The 18,625-nt window shown below is 48.9% G+C and overlaps 4 protein-coding genes across 4 annotated transcripts; all 4 read right to left on the reverse strand.

Moving 5' to 3' along the window:
• Positions 1-559: 559 nt before the first annotated feature.
• PtA15_10A584 (uncharacterized protein) lies at positions 560-2,526 on the reverse strand (the record flags this gene model as incomplete). Its single annotated transcript, XM_053160774.1, has 5 exons — positions 560-736; positions 832-1,385; positions 1,486-1,933; positions 2,037-2,219; positions 2,338-2,526. 5 exons carry the CDS (start codon positions 2,524-2,526, stop codon positions 560-562), a joined length of 1,551 nt encoding a protein of 516 aa, XP_053024715.1.
• A 983-nt stretch (positions 2,527-3,509) lies between these two features.
• Positions 3,510-13,700, reverse strand: PtA15_10A585 (uncharacterized protein; the record flags this gene model as incomplete). The annotated part of the gene is made up of 12 exons (XM_053160775.1): positions 3,510-3,583; positions 3,670-4,132; positions 4,224-4,301; positions 4,419-4,426; positions 4,522-4,575; positions 4,651-4,714; positions 4,799-5,027; positions 12,347-12,780; positions 12,858-12,956; positions 13,027-13,209; positions 13,278-13,465; positions 13,589-13,700. The coding sequence occupies 12 exons, from the start codon at positions 13,698-13,700 to the stop codon at positions 3,510-3,512; spliced, it is 1,986 nt and encodes a 661-aa protein (XP_053024716.1).
• A 448-nt stretch (positions 13,701-14,148) lies between these two features.
• PtA15_10A586 (uncharacterized protein) lies at positions 14,149-16,749 on the reverse strand (the record flags this gene model as incomplete). The annotated part of the gene is made up of 7 exons (XM_053160776.1): positions 14,149-14,418; positions 14,536-14,571; positions 14,656-14,726; positions 14,808-15,216; positions 15,298-15,352; positions 16,205-16,435; positions 16,565-16,749. 7 exons carry the CDS (start codon positions 16,747-16,749, stop codon positions 14,149-14,151), a joined length of 1,257 nt encoding a protein of 418 aa, XP_053024717.1.
• Positions 16,750-17,038: 289 nt separating this feature from the next.
• PtA15_10A587 (uncharacterized protein) lies at positions 17,039-17,188 on the reverse strand (the record flags this gene model as incomplete). Its single annotated transcript, XM_053160777.1, has 1 exon — positions 17,039-17,188. The coding sequence occupies one exon, from the start codon at positions 17,186-17,188 to the stop codon at positions 17,039-17,041; it is 150 nt and encodes a 49-aa protein (XP_053024718.1).
• Positions 17,189-18,625: the final 1,437 nt, after the last annotated feature.

Here is an 18,625-nt window from a genome sequence, read left to right on the forward strand (position 1 = left end):
TCATCAGCTTCAATGGTGTATGATAGTGTATGTTCTCTTTACAGTTTGTAATGAGGATGTTGCTTGACCCTCGAGGTTTGATTGTCAGCCAATAGATTTCGCACCACGTTACATGACGTCTTGTGAAACTTTGATAGACACAAGCAATCCCTATGGATTGGAATCGGTCCCATGTGAAATAATGTTTTCGGGGACAAGAAAGTCGGTTTATGGTGGTATCATAATAACTAGCTTATCAATCAAATGCTCATTATTTTGTGCGTTTTGCAAGTTACGGTTTATGTTCATGGTTAACGAGTTTGTTTGGGGTGTGTAGGTTTGAGACTGAGAACAAGGGAACCGTTTTCAATCGATTGTATAACTCCCGGCCAGACTGTATTTACATCCCTTACCGAAGAATCTAAAAAAAGGAGTTTAAATGTTTTTTGCGAGTATAAAAGGTGGGAACGATTGAGTTGCTATTGAAGTTATTATTCAATTACTTCTTAGCATCCTTGAAGAAGAAAAACTGTCAGGGCCGACGGGGGGTTGGATAAGATGTGATCCTAACATTGGACATCTAAGCATTAGGCACTCCTTGTTCAGCTGGATCAGGGGATTCCGTTTCCTTATCCACCGTTGCTGATTCAGACTCCGCATTCGGCTCAGCAGGGGTAGACGTGGTCGTTTTGAATTTGGCTTGGGCAGCCGCAATCTTGGCCTCTGTTTCAGCAATACGTTCCTTTGTCACCCGTGCCTGTGATAAAATGAAAAGAAAACAGCCTGCTTAGTTTTTTCTCTTTTGTTGATGTGGTTAGATTTAATGCTATATATCAAAAAATATTGACGAACTTGATTTTCAGTAAACCAGTTTTTCTTCTCGGATAATGTCGCAATCGTTTTGACTACGTCTTCTCTGGTCATGGGGACAGGTACGGCGAGGGCGTACAAGGCATTGATAGTCGACAGAGGTAAGTTGAGTGACTGGTTGTTGGAGGGCACTTCGGTAGCTGGTTTCTTGCTCTTTTTGTTCTTCTTGCCACCCCCACCCCCACCACCCATGAAAAATTCTTCCTCCTCGGCACCCTTCTTCTTGATGGCCACCATTCCCTCGAATCCATCTTTCCCGTCGACTTGTCTGATCTCTTTGATTTTCGGCAACGTGGTCGAGGCCGTCGATTTGGGGTCTTCGGTCGGACTCTCTTCGATCGAGGGTGCATTTCCCATCAATTTGTCGAAATGTAAGATTAACGTTCGACAATCTTCAATTTCTCGTCCATAAGCTGGTAGTGCAGCCTGCTCTCGCATTTCGATATGAACTTGCTCTATCTCTGCTCTTTCTTGCGCATCTCGCTCCGCTTTTTGTCGGTCTATTCGTCGTTGTTGGTCTTCCTGCATTTTAGCATCTTCATTTTTTGGGAAGGTCAGATCGATGTTCGATTCCATCACATGTTCATTTAATTAGTTATCTGCTTGCTGTTCTCTTTTTGTAGAAGCTATACTCACAGTACTTCTCATTAGCCTCCTTGTGGCGAGTAGCTGATTCGCGCTTCTTGTTGAAAACTTCAGTAAGAGCATCTTGCAGTTTGTTCCTTTCTTCGAATAATTTGTCTCGTGATTTACTCGACTCATCTAACTTTTCATTGATTTGATCGAGTTCGCGTTTGACTTCAGACCAGCGATCATTCGCAGATTTACCATTAGGGTCGTCAAGCTGTTTTCGTAATTCTTCGACTTTTTCTTTTTCAGCTTCGATGATTTCTTGCTGGGGTCCAAAAGCATCGACTAGTTTCCTAGCTTTGCGCAAGTTTTGAATCTCCATCAGTGCCTTTTTCTCTTCCACTATTCTCATGGTTCCGCTTTCGATTTGAGATTCCAGTTGTCGAATTCTCGCATCTACTTCTACTGATGATTTGTAAGGTAACTTGGCTCGATTCGCATTCAGCTCTTTCATCTGTTATTGATTAAAAAGAGGGTTTTTTTTTATTAGCGAGATTACAGGACATCGCATGATAGAAAAACATCCCTCGTTGAAAAAATAATGAAATAGGGTTTACTTTGCGCTGGACACTGTCATTTGCAACTTTCAGCTGATCCAACAGCTTGCCCCTGGAAGATTTCCCCTTGGATTGTTCCTCTCTGAGAGCGTCCATTTCCTCGCGCAAAGCCTTACGACGTGCGATCAAAGGACCATGAGTCCCTCCAGTCTTGGGGTCACCGATTTTCAAGCGCAATTCAGACTGATATTCCGATCCCCAAGTGTGTGACATGCCAGGTTACCAAAGTTTGAGAGAGATCAGCATTGGTTTACGAAATGGGAAATTAGGAGGGATAGACCCGAAAGAGAATGAGACTGACGACTTGACTTTGCAGTCTATCGATTTCTCTTTTGTATTGTTCTTGTTCTTGAGAATAGGCATCCTTGCTCGGTCTGCCTCCACTACCACCGGCTCCAACAGGTGCACCATTGAGTTGTTTATCGGTATTTTTCGGTCGGTTAGGAATTGAAGCTGCCTTGGCCGAGGTGGTTGTTGCTTTGGGAGGCATATCTTCAGAATAAGAGCTGTATGTATCTGGATAGCAGCCGGTAGATGGTATCTGAGTGTGGGGTGCTGAGGTTGGAGATGAAGAGGGGAATTAAGGCCAAGCGCAATCGAAAAGCTTTGGGGATGTCCCTCGCCCCGGTTGTTGCCGTTTCAGACTTCAGTGCCCCTGTCTACCCCCCGTGGGCCGTCGCTATGGCCCATGGAATCTACGAGTGGCGTGACACCTGGGAACGGGGTGTAATTTCAAGGATTTATCATGAAATAGCCTGAAATAGCCCCGGAAGTTAAATATTTATGTACTTGCATAAATATGTACATCAACCGAGTGATCTTATTTGATACTCCTCACCCCCAGTCACGGGAGGCGTCCCCGGTTGAGGGTATGTGCGGGATTGATACCTCTCCAATTGGGACTCCGCCTCGCGCCGTGGGAGGAATCATACCCGGACGAAGAGACGGTACAATCTTGCCGAGTAAGCCGGAGCTAAGGGAGGTACATACATACTTGCTGGCCCGCGGAGTCGCACCGTGAGGACAGCTCTTTTTGGCTGTCCCGCCATTGCTCGATATCTCACTTCATAGGATAAGGCTCCCAATTCTTCTTGGCAGGCAATTGAGACCCTGGATCTCGATTCCGACCAAGGAAACTGGGGACATGGGGCTTGGAAAAGTACAAAGTGCATGTAGTGTTACAAAATAGCACACTCTAGCGTCCGACCCATAGTGCGCGATGCAATTTTTAGTAGTGCGCAACTAGTAGGTACCCCCGTGTATCAACACAGGCAGGTTTGCTATGAAAGAATGTTGTACAATCTACAGCATGGCCAAGATACATTTTCAAAAAGTCTTCATCACGTGTTACAAAACATATTCCAAGTCTAGGAGGTATGCAGATGAGAAAACTCTTTCACAGCAAAATATAATAGAAATTGTAAGGGAGAAGGTCTGACAGGGCGGATCATTCGATATCACAAATCTGACCAGCTAGACATACAAGAGGGATGAAAATAAGATCAAAAGGAAGATACCCGAATTCTGATTCTGGAATAAACTCCGTGCTGTAAAATAAAGACACGGTATCAGTAAGGGGGTTACCGAGGGGAGACCCTGTTGTGCAAAAGAAGAGTAAAGGAACGACTCTAACCTGAAGCAAAAGCCGCGTCACCTGCCGCAGGGGAGGCGGACGAATTCGAGCGGGGTGGAAAGAGTGGATAAGCTGACGCCGATGTTGGTGGATTGGCCGCGGTCGAGTTTGTTGTACCGTTGATCACGCCTCCAATCGGTGTAGGAGCTTGGGGGGTGGGAGTGGAAGCCTGAGGTGGTGGCGGAGAAACCTGGGTTGGCGGCGTCGAAACCTGGGGTTGAGATCCAGCTCCAGGTGAAGAAGAAACTGCAGGAGGTACAGTGGCACCAGGAGGCAGCTGAGCGCCGTTTGAGGTATTGACAGGAGCAGCCACCCGGGGATACGGGTAGGGATAATAAGATGCAGAGGGCAGCTGGTTGGCTGCCGGTGGCGGAACCGTGTATGGGTAACCAGGATAACCTGTGACTGGCAGTGGACTGGGGGCTGTCGGTGGGGTGCTAGGTGATTGCACTGGAGGGTCTCTCTAAGAGTTTTTTTTTTTGAGTAGGCGGAAAAGAGTCGTTGAGAATTGCCACCAACTCAAATCAAAGTAGCTTTAAATTGAGAAGACTAACCGTGGGGGTCACTCCAAAGGATTCTTGGCAAGTGGCCAGCAGCTTCAGTGCTTTCGACAGCGAGTTCAAGTCACACTCCTGCAGGTGATGGGGAGGGGGATAAGAATGGGGCAAGAAAACAGAGATGATTTTCTTCAGCGTCTATTATTATGACCACCGGCCGCACTACGTGGATGTGAGGATCCTGATTTTTACCTTGCGGACTAATCGGGTGGAACAGACATTCATGAAAGTAAATCAATAAATGATGTCTCAAAGAGCGGAGGAAGTTCATCATATAAGGCCAGTGGAAACTTACAGCAAGTTTCGCTCGAAGCCAATAGATTGGGTTGTTTACAGATACATTTAAGATCTACCGGGCACAGAAGCAAGGATTAGTGCGGGCTTGATTCCCGCGACAAAGTGCCCAAAACCAGAGTAGACGGACCTTGGCAGGAAGATTGCAGTGACACCGATCGGTCTAGGCAGATGAAGGCGCACGAGGGTAGATGCTGGGGAGTTGGAGATGCGGAACGAAAGGGGAATAAAAGTTAACTCTTGTGACATAGACTGGACAGCTTCATTTGTTCACTCACACCAACGCCCATGAACCAGGCCGACACTTGGCCGAGAGGAAGTATAGCTACTGCCAAAATGGACACGGACGCCCGCAAACTTAGGAAGCTCATGATGCTCAGAGGACGACGCGTATTCGCCTGTTTCGGGTGGACGTCAAGGGGACGATGGAGTTCCGATTGTTGATTGAATCTGGCGAGAAGGTTTGTCAGCGAGTTCGAACGTTTCTTGGTCGGCGAAATTATGCGACTGTTCTCGTCCAGAATGCTTAGAGATTGATATCGGTTCGGTAGGTTCAAGCGACTTGGGGGGATGTATTCAACTTTGGAAGAGGGAGACTTGAGCACAGCTAAGCCTGGGGCCAAAAAGTGGCACGAACAAGAAAGAAAGATTATATACTCTATCTGCTGCCTGAGCTCGACTTGTGGTGGTGATAAAGCAGATCACGCCAGTCTGGAGGATTTTGATGATGGGCTTATGTACAAGCTGGCGTTCAAGGCTCGGGAGAGCTTTTTCCAATTGGGGATCGGCTGATGGTTCAACGGAGGTGATCTGAAGCCAGCATCCATTCATCGGCGCGCCGCATCAACACGCTAGTTATGCAAGAGGATTGTGCTCCACTCAACAAGCTGCTCCATCTTTAAACATGAATGATCACCAACAGCTCCCGGATCGCAAGTACATGGCCAAATCACCACCGGCGCGCATAAGGGCAGTGCATAATATGTCATCAGGAAGAGTTGACGGCTAGCACATCGGCTTAGAATAGTACATACGCGGGTGATTGATGATATGTAGGAAGGCCCGCGGGTAGCCGGCACGCAACGGCCAACAGTAGCCCACGTGGCACCTGGAAGATTCCATTGGCCCGTTCATGACCCCAGCTTAAAGGCTCTCCGAGAAGGCGCGTCGCCGAACATCTCCGGCGGCGGTGGGAAGGCTTAATACGTGTAAAGTCGGAGCTGTGGCGGGAGAGGGCGGGAGGGTGCTCGCATCCCCCGAGCACGGAAGGGACTTGTGCTCAAGTTCGCTGAGCGTATCCATCCTCATCCGATTCCACCACTTCAAGACAACATTTGTTTTCTACCGTTTCTACCATAGCTCAGCGCAAAACCAAAGTAGGTGCAATCGTCACCACCCCATTCACGTTCAGGCACAACTCGGCCAGTGGCAAGAACCACCCCCATCAAAGTATTCGAGTAAGGTCAAAATTTCACTGTATTTAAATGTACCTTGTGCATGCCTTCTACTAATCAATCTAACACCTTGGTTGCATCATGATCCGGTTTCGCCACCTGATTCTGTTTAAATCTTGCTGCTCTGCCTTTTTGTCATCACCTCAGCAGTTGTAAATTCTTCATTTGATTGTAGGCTGTGATCAGATGGACTCGATTGTGAGGTAGACAATTGGTAGGCACAGTGGAATCCTTCCAAGGAACCTTGGCCTAACAATACACCCATTGAATAGGTTAAGCAACATCTGACATCTTCTAATGACAACATTACATCCTACTCTTCGTCTTCTTCACCTGAATTGTCAGGCCAAATCACCGGACCCAAAACAAAGGCAATGTGGGGACATTGCCTTTGGTTTGGGTCTGGTGTTAATGTGCATCAATCTTCTGTTCATTACTTGAAGATCCATCAAATTAACCTTCAATAAACGAGGTCTTTTTTTCTGAAAGGTTCCGTGTGTTTTGAGACAAAGCCAGCATAGCTCAACTAGAATCAAAATATGGTATATTCATATACCGGAAATTGTAATCAATTTGTGAGCCTTATTATAAGCTCAACAGCTCGAAGGGATTCCTCCTGACGGAAAAATCCCTACAATGGTACCATTTCAGCTGGGTGGGCCCCAGGAGATGCAAAAGAAGATTTTTGTTGTAAAAAAAGCTAAAAAAACCCATTTTCTTGCTGGTCAGACCCCTGAGGCAAAGCTTCCCGGCATGATGATGCAGCTACAGCTCTGCTTACCATAAGGCTTAAAAGCCTTAATCAATAAGCTTTTAAGCATCCAGCTTAGTGAAAACGCTTTATGGAGATCTGGAGTAGGAACAATTTATCGGGAAGCTTTCCCTGGCTAGACTCTAGAGTCATATCAGCTTACTGGCTGGTAGAAATGAAGCTCGTAGTAAGAGAAGGGTATGTAATTGATAATGCAATGAATTCACAATTGGATGCACATAAATACTTATCGTCACAGGCGCGTGCAAATTACCCCCGTCCGCGGACTGTGAGGAATTAACGCGTGTCTGGAGCAATGATCGTATTTTTCGTATGTGTCCCCTGAAACGCACGCGGTAGTTCGAAATCAATTTATTCAAATACAACAAACTGCCAGTCGCGTTGGGAAAGGTTGTGCAGTTGCAAAAATATACATACGAGTCCACGAATGATCTTCTCCTAAGTTCTAGGAAAGTGTTAAGGTTTGGTGGGCAGCTCAATCCCACGATTAAACTTTACCAGAATCGTGCATCAGCAAACCGAACAAACCGAATGTCACTGGAATGTAGAAAAGGCTATAGGCGTAAACCTCCTTGACGACCACCACGATTAATAACCATAGCGTTAGCTTGAGGATTCGGCGAGAGTCTTGGACTATTCGACACGAACAGGCTGGTTGGAATTTTCAGGAAAACCCGAAATCATCTCGGCATCATATCATTCTCCAAGACCATTGCGCCGCCGTCATTGTGGAGATAGAAAGCGAAAAGAATGACAGTACTTACGGCATCTACATTTGAAACTCGTATCAACCCACCCCCGCTCCAGAGCTTGAACTAAGACGGGATTCAACAGCACCCGAACAGGCCCTTAGGGTTGGAGGGGGCTTGATAACTGCCAAAATATCGATAGCCCCGCAACTCGACTATTTTCACTTCAGTCGAGTCCCTATCGAGTGCCGAGGCTGAATTCCGGATGTTATGCCGCCCTGGAGAAAATCCTCTCGCCAAGGCCTGAAGTCAATCAAAACGTCATATCATCGTTAACTTGAAGCAAATCCAACCACAAAATGTTAACTCACGATTTTTTAATATCATTTTAACTACATAGCATACTGAAGGCATGATGCAGATCTTTTTCCCAGGTTGTGTAAATCATTTGAATCAGCACTGTAGTAATGAGCCGATTGTCGAAATAAATGAGGCAACACGGTCACTCGATTTTAGAAGAAAACGCTCTCGTTTCAAAACTTGCTGGTACTAGCAAACTGCAGCCGACTTGGGAACCAGAATATGGCCAACCGATTTTTAAGTGGACACTGTCGGCGATGTGTGGCGATAACACGGTGGCAGACTTGACATGCGCAAGATGACGATGTAAGTGATTCACATCCACTGACCAAGCAAGTTGTGTTGGTCGGCACAGGAGGTCACGTAGTGCCATTGGTCCAATACGGATGTTTACATTGGACGAAGTGCAGCTAATCAGGCTCTCGGCCACCTTTTGCCACTGATAATTGTGGCGATGAGACGGCGGCTAAGGACTGTGACCGGCGTTTACGAGATACCACTGAGCAAACGGCTGAACGCGGAAATGGTCAGCTATTCTCTCGTCGGATATTACGGTGTGGACGACCTCAACACGCCCCGTTCGGCAGGTAATTTTTCGCAAGTGGGAGATATGCCTTTGTGCAAGACTCCGTACGTACCCCGGAACAACATTTCCACCACTATTGATTGGCTTGAAGTCATTGAATTTTGTAATATTTGAAGTACTTATGGAAATATCTGACCGCTTTGTTTCTACTGCAAGGTAGTCGGGGAATTGCTTACACCTCGCCACAAGCTTCAGACTTGTAATTCTGGCACCCACACATCACAAAGGACATCGCGATTCGGCTGTTTGTCAGTTTTACGGTGCTTCTCGCATTGAATTCATACTTGGACCCTCCGGCGCGCCAAGTGGACTCTGCACCACTTTATTGTGTGTTGCTTCTCGGTTTCGTTTGCCGACCTGATCATCAGCTTCCACATTGTTGTTCATTGATATGTATTACTATTCGCCACAAGCTTTAGACTTCGGATTCTGACACCGATAGAATACAAAAGACACCACGGTTAGGTTATTTTTCAGCTTTACAGAGCTTCTACCAAGGACTACATGCTTGGACCCACCGGCGCGCCAAGTGGACACGGTGCCACCTTATTGCATTTTGTTTCTCGAATTTGTTTGGCGATCTGATCAACTTTCCCGTTGCTGTTCAGTACCGGAATAGCGAAGGGGATGTTAAATCTCAATAGGTACGCAACGCAACTTGTGGTCAAAAGCTATTGCATGCGTGTCGTTAGCCGTCTATCATGGACTTTATTCACCAATGTCGTTACCTTCGCTTTGTTTGGTTGTTGCTCTAGATTTTGTCGCGTTATCGACCAGGTCCTGCCGCAATTGGGGTCAATTCACAAATGTAAGTCGTTTCCGCTACGTGATGCCATGTGAAATAGGATGATTCACGATTGAGTAGACTAGTGCCATGATCAATGCATCATTAATCGCCATAGTCGCGCCTGGGCGGAACCGAGAAACAATGTTAAACAGTTCCAATGAAACAGGATCATTAGTAGTGAGATGGCAATGGACTTCGTGAGCTTACGAATGAATGAATGAAATCAAATTACCAACCCAACGCTCTGATACGGTCAAAATTGACAAACGGCTGCATCAGATCTACGGTAACAGAAAGGGTTTTCTTTCAGCATCTGTTTCTCTCGCATTACTGACACGATTTATCGCCCCCAATTGCCATTCAACAACCTAACATTGGACCGAATGATGGTATGAAAATACGATTCAGGCGTTTGAAAAACCTCCCCAGAGAAAGCTTGTTAGACGGCGACTCAATGCAAAAGTGAAAGACTAAAACCATTGTCAGTTTGCTGGATGCAAGACAAGCAAGGACGTCTTTCTATTATATCCTCGTCAAGCAGCGATCGAGTTAAGCGTGACGCCTATTATCTGCTTTCGCGTATGAAAGAAGATTTGCTCGTCGTCCAGGGCCACCGGTGAAATTGCAAAAGGTCCGATGAAGATAAGATAGCATCGCGAGCTAATCATTAGGAAGAAACCGGAAGATAATGATCCCTTTTCTAAAAATCACTATATTTCTAGAATGAAAATGAGCAGCTCACCTTTGGGCTAAGAAAATCCATCCGTGCTCGTCAGGAGTCGAAGAGAAGCGTTAGAAGATAAGATATGTACGTATTTTGAAAATTTGAAGAATCAAGAGAAAGAAGGTAGTTGCAGCTGAAACCTTCCGCCAAATCCCTGGACCTAATTGCCTCACGGTAGAACCACTAGGGGTTGATGAAAAGAAGACCAAATTATCTAGTTCCCAGTCTGGAAAGCCAAGCTAGACTGGAAGCTGATAACTTGGCCTTCTCTTCATCAACACCTTTTGGTTCTACCTATGAGGAATTTGAACCAGAGAACATGACAATTTCGCGTGCAATTGTGTTTTTCGATTTTTGGTGGGGGAATCCAAGAGTACGACAAACAAGCTGGATGATGAAAGGTAGGATAGATCGTGGCGTGTAACTACAAAAACATATTTCTACTTATTTATTTAAATAATTGATTTAAATAGATCTTCATCCGCGGAAACTCCGCTGGTTGAATTTTGATACCATGCTAGTGTTTGGGTGCCGTTAAGGTTGTCGACTCTACTAACTTCACACTTTGTTTACTGCCCAAGACAGGTCGAGAGTTCAGAGTCCAGACTTGAACCCAACGGTATGTATGTATATTGCTTATGTACAAACCTTTGTAAACCCATGCTCCCCGCACCTTTTAGTGGCTTGCCGCTTGACTGGTCACGCATAAAGAAGACGAGACGCAGAAGCGCTCCCAGAAGCTTCAAGAATACCCGAAGAGCTCGGCATGTCGCCTGGCAAGTTGTTCAGCTGCTCCGCCGGTCGAGACTTTTTGAACTTTCATTTCAATCCCGGCCCCCACTCTGAATCTAGCGCTACACCCCGGGGCCGATGGAGCGCCCGGAGGGCGATCGGGTTGCGCCCCTGGGACCCCGCAAGTCAATCACCGCAACGGTGGCGCTCAATCTCGCCATGTCCCAGGGGCGCACCACCGTGACGCCCCTGAGGCGTCACGAAACGCCCCCGTTGCGCAATCGGGTCACGCACCTGTTGCGGAAGTGGGATTGGTGCGCCACAGCGACGCGCCGTGGATCGTCCCTCGGGCGTCCCATGGAGGTGAGGACCACGCTGCTGGAGCGGCCCGGTTGCTGGATATGGCAAGGTTGGGGACCGCTCAGCCGCTGCCAGCGGGTAGTTGATCCGGTACCCTTGGAGCCCTGAGCGGCGACCTGCGGATATTTGACCCGAATGCCTTGAGGCGCTCAGCAGCGACCCGCAGCTGAGCGATCCGGCACCGACAATGTATGCCAGATCAATCGAGATCCGAATCAATTGGATCATCCTGGTGGCTGATGGCAGGCGGATGGTCTGCGGAACTCTGATGGGGCAAATGCAACTGCGGGGCCCATGGGACTCGCGTCGGCGGGTCTTTTGCGAACTTAGCACAAGTCCCTCGCCTGCCAGGGGGCAGGGGCGCGAAGCGCCTCGCACGAAGTGCGACCTCCCGTCAGGGAGGGACTTGCGTGCAATCCACGATTCCTGGCGTGAGAGCCCCGCGTGCAGTTGGTGTTTTTTGCAGGTGGCCAACTTTGTGCCCCCAAATCCCCCACTTCCCAGAGGGCATGTTGCCCGCCTCTTGAACCGGTGAAAGACCTGCATCTCCTCTTCAAATTGGTGGTAGGCATGCCACCATTGCCCTCCTCCCATGAGCTGGAGATTGGCTCAAAGGAGCTCACTTTCCAAGAATCCTTTGAGATGACTAATAGAGTTGTACAGTTCTGTACAGTAAATCTCACTCCCTACACGGCCACTTTTCCTCCATGATTGGAAATTTCAACCGGGAGGATCAGGCCTTATATTGGGAGCTACAAGGCTCAAATTGCATCAAAAGAAGCGCAATGCCAAGCAATCCTTAAGTCCCGAGGGGCAACTTCAACAGATGAACGGTTGTTTTTAAAAAAAGGAAAATGTGAAAAAAAGCCTAATACAGGTGGATATTCCTGGGGCTCTCAGGCCAGGTACAGGTTTTTCCAGGTAAGCCTCTCTGTGAGACAGAGACCCTGTGGGGCTCTCACAGTGAGGCTTTGTTAAGCTCGGGTCTTTTGGTACTGGCACTTGGCCGAGCGTCAGGGCACACACATAGATTATAATAGGTTCATGGGGGTGGGCATGGCCCCCTATAACATTTCATTGCTATAAATGAGGAAATTCATAGTATGTATGTATGTCTACTTCGAGTTAGTCGGTGACTAGCTACTGGACCGGCGGCCAAACGACCCCGCGGGCGGCCAATTCTTCTTGGACGTCGGCATCTGAAGGGACAACCAGTTCAGCTTTGTCCACTTTGCTAGCCATGGGCTCATGGCCAAACAATTCAGCATCTTTTGCGCCAATGAGTCGATGCCACCTGTGCAGAAAGGAGAGAAGGGGAATGAGTAGCAGGTCAGACTAGCGGGTACAAGGAGCCTTACTTACGCATTGGTGTAATCCACAGCCAGTGTGCAGTTGGAAATGAGTTTCCTATCAATCTGGAGCCACTGTGAGATGTTGCAAGATTTAGGATCATAATAGTTTTGAAGGGTGCCCAATCGCAAGAAGGCATAGCGGACTCGGATTTGTGGATCACTGACTAGGCGATCTATTTCCCCATCAGGTGTGCCAGCTAAGGCAGGATTCAAGTGTCTCCACATGATCCGGGAAAGATTCTGCAGATTGGGGATGTTAGGCAAGGTAGGGTCACCTGTAGGGCTGAATCCAGTCATCAAGTGATTGCGGAATTTGTTCCGAACTTGCTTCAACTGTGTCCTGATGGCTGTGTTGGCGTGCTGAACGGCATCGTGATCTTCATTGATGAACCCAGGAGGGAAGTGCACTTCCAATACCGCGGGGGTCTGTCGCCGTAACTGGCGCTTTAGTTGCATGGCAGGGAGGGCTGGATCAATCAGGTTCAGTGGCATTGGGGGATAGATATACTGAGTATTCTCACCAGGACAAGTTGGAATAATGAATTTACCCGGTTGTCTCGGGCATAAGCCTCTATGAGAGGATGAACAAAATTCTCCCGGGCTGTCCTACGGATTAATTTCTAGCAACATGGGTGGGTGTCAAGGGATAGGGAAAGATGCAATCGGAGTGGCAATCATACTGCAACATACCTTGGCAGCAAGAGAGTATTGGAATTGGCGGATTTCTTCCGCTAGATCCACGGGGCCGTTGGCCTCGGGGCCGTTACCAACTCGTTGGTTAGGCGTTGCATTTGGGTTGGGCCCGTCATGCCCTCGGGCAGCAATGGCTGCCATGGTTGTCATGAGGGCCGCCTGCTGATCAGGATTGGACAACTTTTGGAAAAGTATGATAAGGGTGGTTAGGCACACCAACTTGAGGGGATTGGTGCCCAGGGACTCACCTCGCGGAATAAGTCTAAGGCTCCCAGGGGCAGCAGCGGGACGGCAATAGCGGTCAAGAAATCAGTTAGGGGGGACTGCGGGGTAGCCTCACGTTCCTCTTGATGTTCCTGCTGTCTGTTGATGGCGGATCTGGTGGGGGCTGCAAATGGGTCTTCAAACCCATCGTCAAGCTCGTCTGGTTCGGAGTCTCTGAGCCTGGCAATCAGGGCGGAGACATTGGGGGGCGGGGATTAGTCCTGGGAGATTATGTCATATTGCAACTGACCTAATCGGCATATAGATTGATAATTATGGAATAAACATGATTTACCTTCACTGGATGATCTCCCACGGCGGGCTGGGGATTGTGATTCCAGGGGGGCCGCGGGTTCATCTGCAGTACCTCGATTTTTGCGGGCTCGTTGGGCGGTGGAGGCAAACATCTTGGCTTGGGTGGATGATGTGGAAGTGATTGCCGCCAAGGGCCAGATAGATATCTGGTCTCCATAAAAGCAGTGGGCCCCTGGGGCCCACTTGTGGGTCCGGCCCTGATGGTGTGCCAAGGCTGCAGGCCTGGGGCGGGTTAGGGTTAGCCCGCACGCCTGCGGCGGCCAGTTGGACCAGCTGGTTAACACAGAGTTAACATTTACTAAGTTAATGTTAACTCGGATTAGGCTGTTTAGCCTTGCGCGTAGGTCTGGCACTGAGGATATTGTGATTATCATTGGAGCGGCAATATTCTATTTAGCATGTTACTAGCAGGTGAGCTGTTAATTTGTCCGCCCATGGTGGTGGGCGGTTCTGGTACATAAATGCACGAGGGGGGTGGGGTTAGGTATCTGTAAGCATGGTCCGCATGTGGTATAACGGAATATTTGTGTGGTTACTGGACTATATATTCAATTCTTTCTTGACCCGTTCGAGCCCGCGCAAGATAAGATCTCGGACTCCCCATCCAAATCCAAGTGCCTCGAGTGAATTGTGAGTTTGGCCTATGAAGGAGGTCCAGTGCAAGATCTGCTGGTCGTAGATGACCTGATCCACGCGCTTGTCTTTCAGGGGGATGCGGCAGTATGAGAGGAATCCATCAATTGATAGATCAAGCAATTCTTTCTTCGGTCGAGTCGCGTGGGGAGACCCGTTGGCGTCCACCACAGGGGCCTGTAAGGGCCCGATAGGTGTGTTAGGGCGGAATGCCGAGGGCGAAGGGTTGGCGGCTTGCGGTCTGGGGGCTGAGGGGCTTGGGCCGCAGAGGACAGGGAGCACAGGGTGGCTCACTCTTGAATAAGACCATTCGGTCTCCTGAGGTAGGGGCTGCACATGCACGAAAGGAAGAGCAAGACTTCAGTCACTTTGTTATCATGTGGGATTATCAGTTTGGGTTATCAGATGACTGACGGTGATAACTTCATAATCCTGAGGCATGCACACCTCAATGACCACCTTGGCCTGGCTTGATGAATTCGCGGCTGCCAAAGCAAAATTGGCATAGCTGCCTTCATGGTGGTGTATGGCCCCTTGCATGCGGCGTTGGTTGGGTTACACAATACTAAAGCTCCAAATTAGTCTGTCGGCTCGGTCGCTAGCTTTGGCCACGAGATCGACCCGCTGGATTCGATTTTCTTCAGACAAGTGCTCCCATATCTTATCCTTCAATCCGTTAAAGTCCAACTCAGTCAGGCCCAAGCGGATAGTGCGCGGAGGTTCACTTGTTTCCCAGAGTTGCGAGTAAACTTGGCCGCGCGTGTCTTTCCCAAAAGGCACATAAAGCGTGTACATAATCGTGACCTCGATCATTGGGTTCATGCCTCGGGCCGGGTGGATCTGATGTGCGCGAGCGAGGCGTTGATTTAGATGAACCGTTCCAGATGACAGGTCTGGCACCTCCTTCGTGACGTCCTTCGTGACAATGAGAGATAATCCCGGTTGCGACAAGTTGCTAGTGCCTTCAAGGGGTGTCTAGGTGATTTTCAGGACAAATCAGGCGCCGATTTTTAGGAATAGTGGACGCTACCCATGCAGAAGGACAATTCAACTCACCTGTGGTGGTTCCTGCTGAGAAACCGGGGGAGTGCATGGGTCTTGTGACAATAACCTGATAACAAGCTGAAAAACTCCAAAGAACTAAGATTGATTTCTTTGTCAGACTTGTACTACAATTTATTTAGCGTCTTGAGACTGTTAAGACTAATGCGTAGTAAAGGAATCTTAATGGTAAGAGAATTACCTAAGAGCAGGAACAAGGACCGCTCTCTACTGAGAGATAAAGAGAAAAATAAGAGTTTGTCTTTTAGGGAACAAGATCGAGGTTGATGCGCCGCTTGTTCTTAAATCAGATAACACATTGCACTTCAATCAGTTTTTTGCGATCTCTTTTTCTCTCCTTGGAGGTTAAGTTCTCCTTACGTGATTCGGTCTTTTGACCGGGAATTTTCCTCACGTGGCCTCTGCGAAGCGGCTGAGAAGTAATGCGACGCTGTCTGATTCCAGAACATCGTTGCATCAGTCACCGTCTTTTGCTTTTGCACAATGAAGTTGAGGACACGATACTCACCAATAGATTCACCGTCTCTTTGAGCGGTATTGGATTGATCGGTCTGGTTGCTCTCGACAGTTTTGCCTAAAGAGTAATAACACGTTAGTGTCTATCTTGTCATCTCTTGAGTCATCTACAGTTGCTTACCTTTGGCGCTAACTGTGATTCTCTCTTTGAGTGAACGTGGGCCAGGATTTTCCTTGAGCCTAATCTGCCCGCTCACGTTCGTCGGAACTGTAAAAATCAAAATGATAATTTTAGTTTCACGACTCCCGCGGCTTCTGATTTGGACTGCGGAAGTGGTTCGCGTTTGCTTACCCTTTTCCGCAGCTGGTTTGGTTCGCGGCACCTTTCTCAATTTATGAGAATGGCCCCGTTCCCCAGGACTGGAATTCTCACACAAGCAAGGACCCGGGCGCCTTGTCCGATATGCTCGGGATGATCAGGGGCCAAGTTAGATTTGTGGCGGCCATTGTCCCACTAGGTGAGGGTGTCAGCGGCGGGCCAAGGTGGATGACTGTCCAATCGAGTTCGCCGGCCAGATTGTTGCAGCGTGCCTCGTGGCCCACGCCCGGATCCCTTTCGGTTATCTTAGCCAGAATAGCCGCGCGAACACATTTCCAGTCCCACATCGCAGATTTGCTGCCAGCAAGAACCATTGTGATGGGTTTCTTTGGGCCAACGACTTTGGTCCACAATTTTACGTTGCGTCCATCCCAAGTGACGTGGGTGCATCAATTGGCGGGGGGGTTGCTAATCCATATGGAATACTTGATCTCCAGTTCCACATCAGATTGATGAGCACGGGTTGAGGTATCATCGGCCACCGGATATTGTTCGCGTACCTCGTCCATTGTCAATGACTCTTTGAATTCGGCATAGGGGATCTGCGAGTCCGGACAAACTTCTCGCTTGCGTTTTGGCGCGCCAGTGTGAGTCGTGGGTGGTATGTCCATGGTCTGAGAGGTCACCTTTCTGGGGAGATGGCTCAGATCCCTCAGCAGTAGCTCGAGCTTGCAGCCCAAGTCCGATGTGGCAAGCCACGCCACCCGCAGCACAGCTGTACAGGTTTTGTGCCCCCACCCACGATCATCTTGTGGGTGATTGCACAAGTTCGCAAGTTTTTGACCAATGATGATAAGTATTTGATTACAAATATGCACCATAGAGATGACAAATTCAAATTGGGGGCGCAGTGGAAGGGCAAATCAAAAAATGGAGATGGGATTCCTCATGCTCGGGTGATCATCCTTCTGCATCTCCGTCATAATCATTGTCCGTTTCCTGTGGCAATGGGTTGTCTTCTTCCTCAGACCAATATGATGATCCCTCGGCATCTTCGTCTGCATCGTATCCATCGGAGGCATCCTGAGATTCATCCAGAGGATCGTCCATCTCTTCCTCAGCAGCATTAACACTTCCTTCTGAATATATTTCTTCATCCGAGGTGACATAAACTCCACCGGTATCTGCAACCCAATTGTCAAGTCCGGTTGCCACGCAATCCAACCAATCCCGGTTTTCTATTTTGGCCACAGGCAGGTTCGAGATAGATTGGTGCAGGTGAGGATCATGAAGCGAGGCCGCGTTGATGATGTAAGAGCATCTCCAACGGACTCGCTAAAGCGTGACTCGCGACCCCAATTTAGCGAGTCGGGCGAGTTTTTGGGGTCCAACGGACTCGCTATACGACTCGCCAAATGCCTCCCGAGTCGCCTCAACTCGCCACAGCCCTCCACTTGTGGCGAGTCTGCACCAACCCGACACTCGGCCCTCTTGGGCCGCACCTCGCACCCCACGCATGCTACACCAAACGCTACATCACCTACCGGCCCATCCTCACATCAGGTCATTGGTAGGATGACCGGTCGTTGATACCCACATATGACTGGTCATCGATAAGATGACCGGTCATGGGTATCAATGACCGGTCATCCTATCGATGACCGGGCATCAATAGTCATTGATACCCATGACCGGTCATTGATACCCATGACTGGTCATCGATCCCATGACCGGTCATCGAGGCCGATGGCCGGGCATCAACATAAATGAGCGGACATCAAGACCGATGACCGGCATCAATATAATGACCGGTCATCCTATCGATGACCGGGATCGATGCATGGCCGGTCATCGATAGGAGGACCGGGCGTTTGACTCCGAGGATCGAAAGGATGACCAGGAGCTGGTCATCTACTTGTGTGGCTTGACGGGCAAGGTGTGGTCTTGCCGACGACGAGTTGGTCCAGCCTCTTGTCGGGTCTCGATTTCTGGCGAGTCCGCTGTGGACCGAGCCTGGGATACCCCGTTACATGTGGTCCAGGGCCGTGACCCAGGGTCTGCGCGATCCAGGGACCGCTGGAGATGCTCTAATTGATATTGTCTGTGTGCTTGACCTGCCATGATTTGGCCGCAGTGTCCTGTCGCTCCATGTGAGTAGTCCTAGAGAGCGTAACCGGGCAGCAGCCTTGGCGGCAGTCATGCTGGACGTTCAAACAACCACGCATTTCCTGGAAGAAATGGCAATCACAATCATGAGCCCAGACTCATCCAGACAGGCGCGCGATAACACGCCAATGACACACCTTGGCTTGAACCACTACGGTGCGCTGTGTGCGGCCTAACTCCCGCATTCCGTAATAATCAGACACCCCCCCAAGGCTAAAAACCTTCATCTCGGCATAAAAGCGGCGGCGCCCCCCCCATGAAGATAGCCAAAGTGACTCAACCATTCCCACACGCGCATCAGCAAGTTCCCCCGGTGATACCTATGCAGACGCAAGATGATTAGTGTCAGGTTACTGTACCCACCCAACAGTCCTGTTAGAT

Source organism: Puccinia triticina, chromosome 10A (assembly GCF_026914185.1).
Source record: "Puccinia triticina chromosome 10A, complete sequence".
NCBI classification, from domain to species: domain Eukaryota; kingdom Fungi; phylum Basidiomycota; class Pucciniomycetes; order Pucciniales; family Pucciniaceae; genus Puccinia; species Puccinia triticina.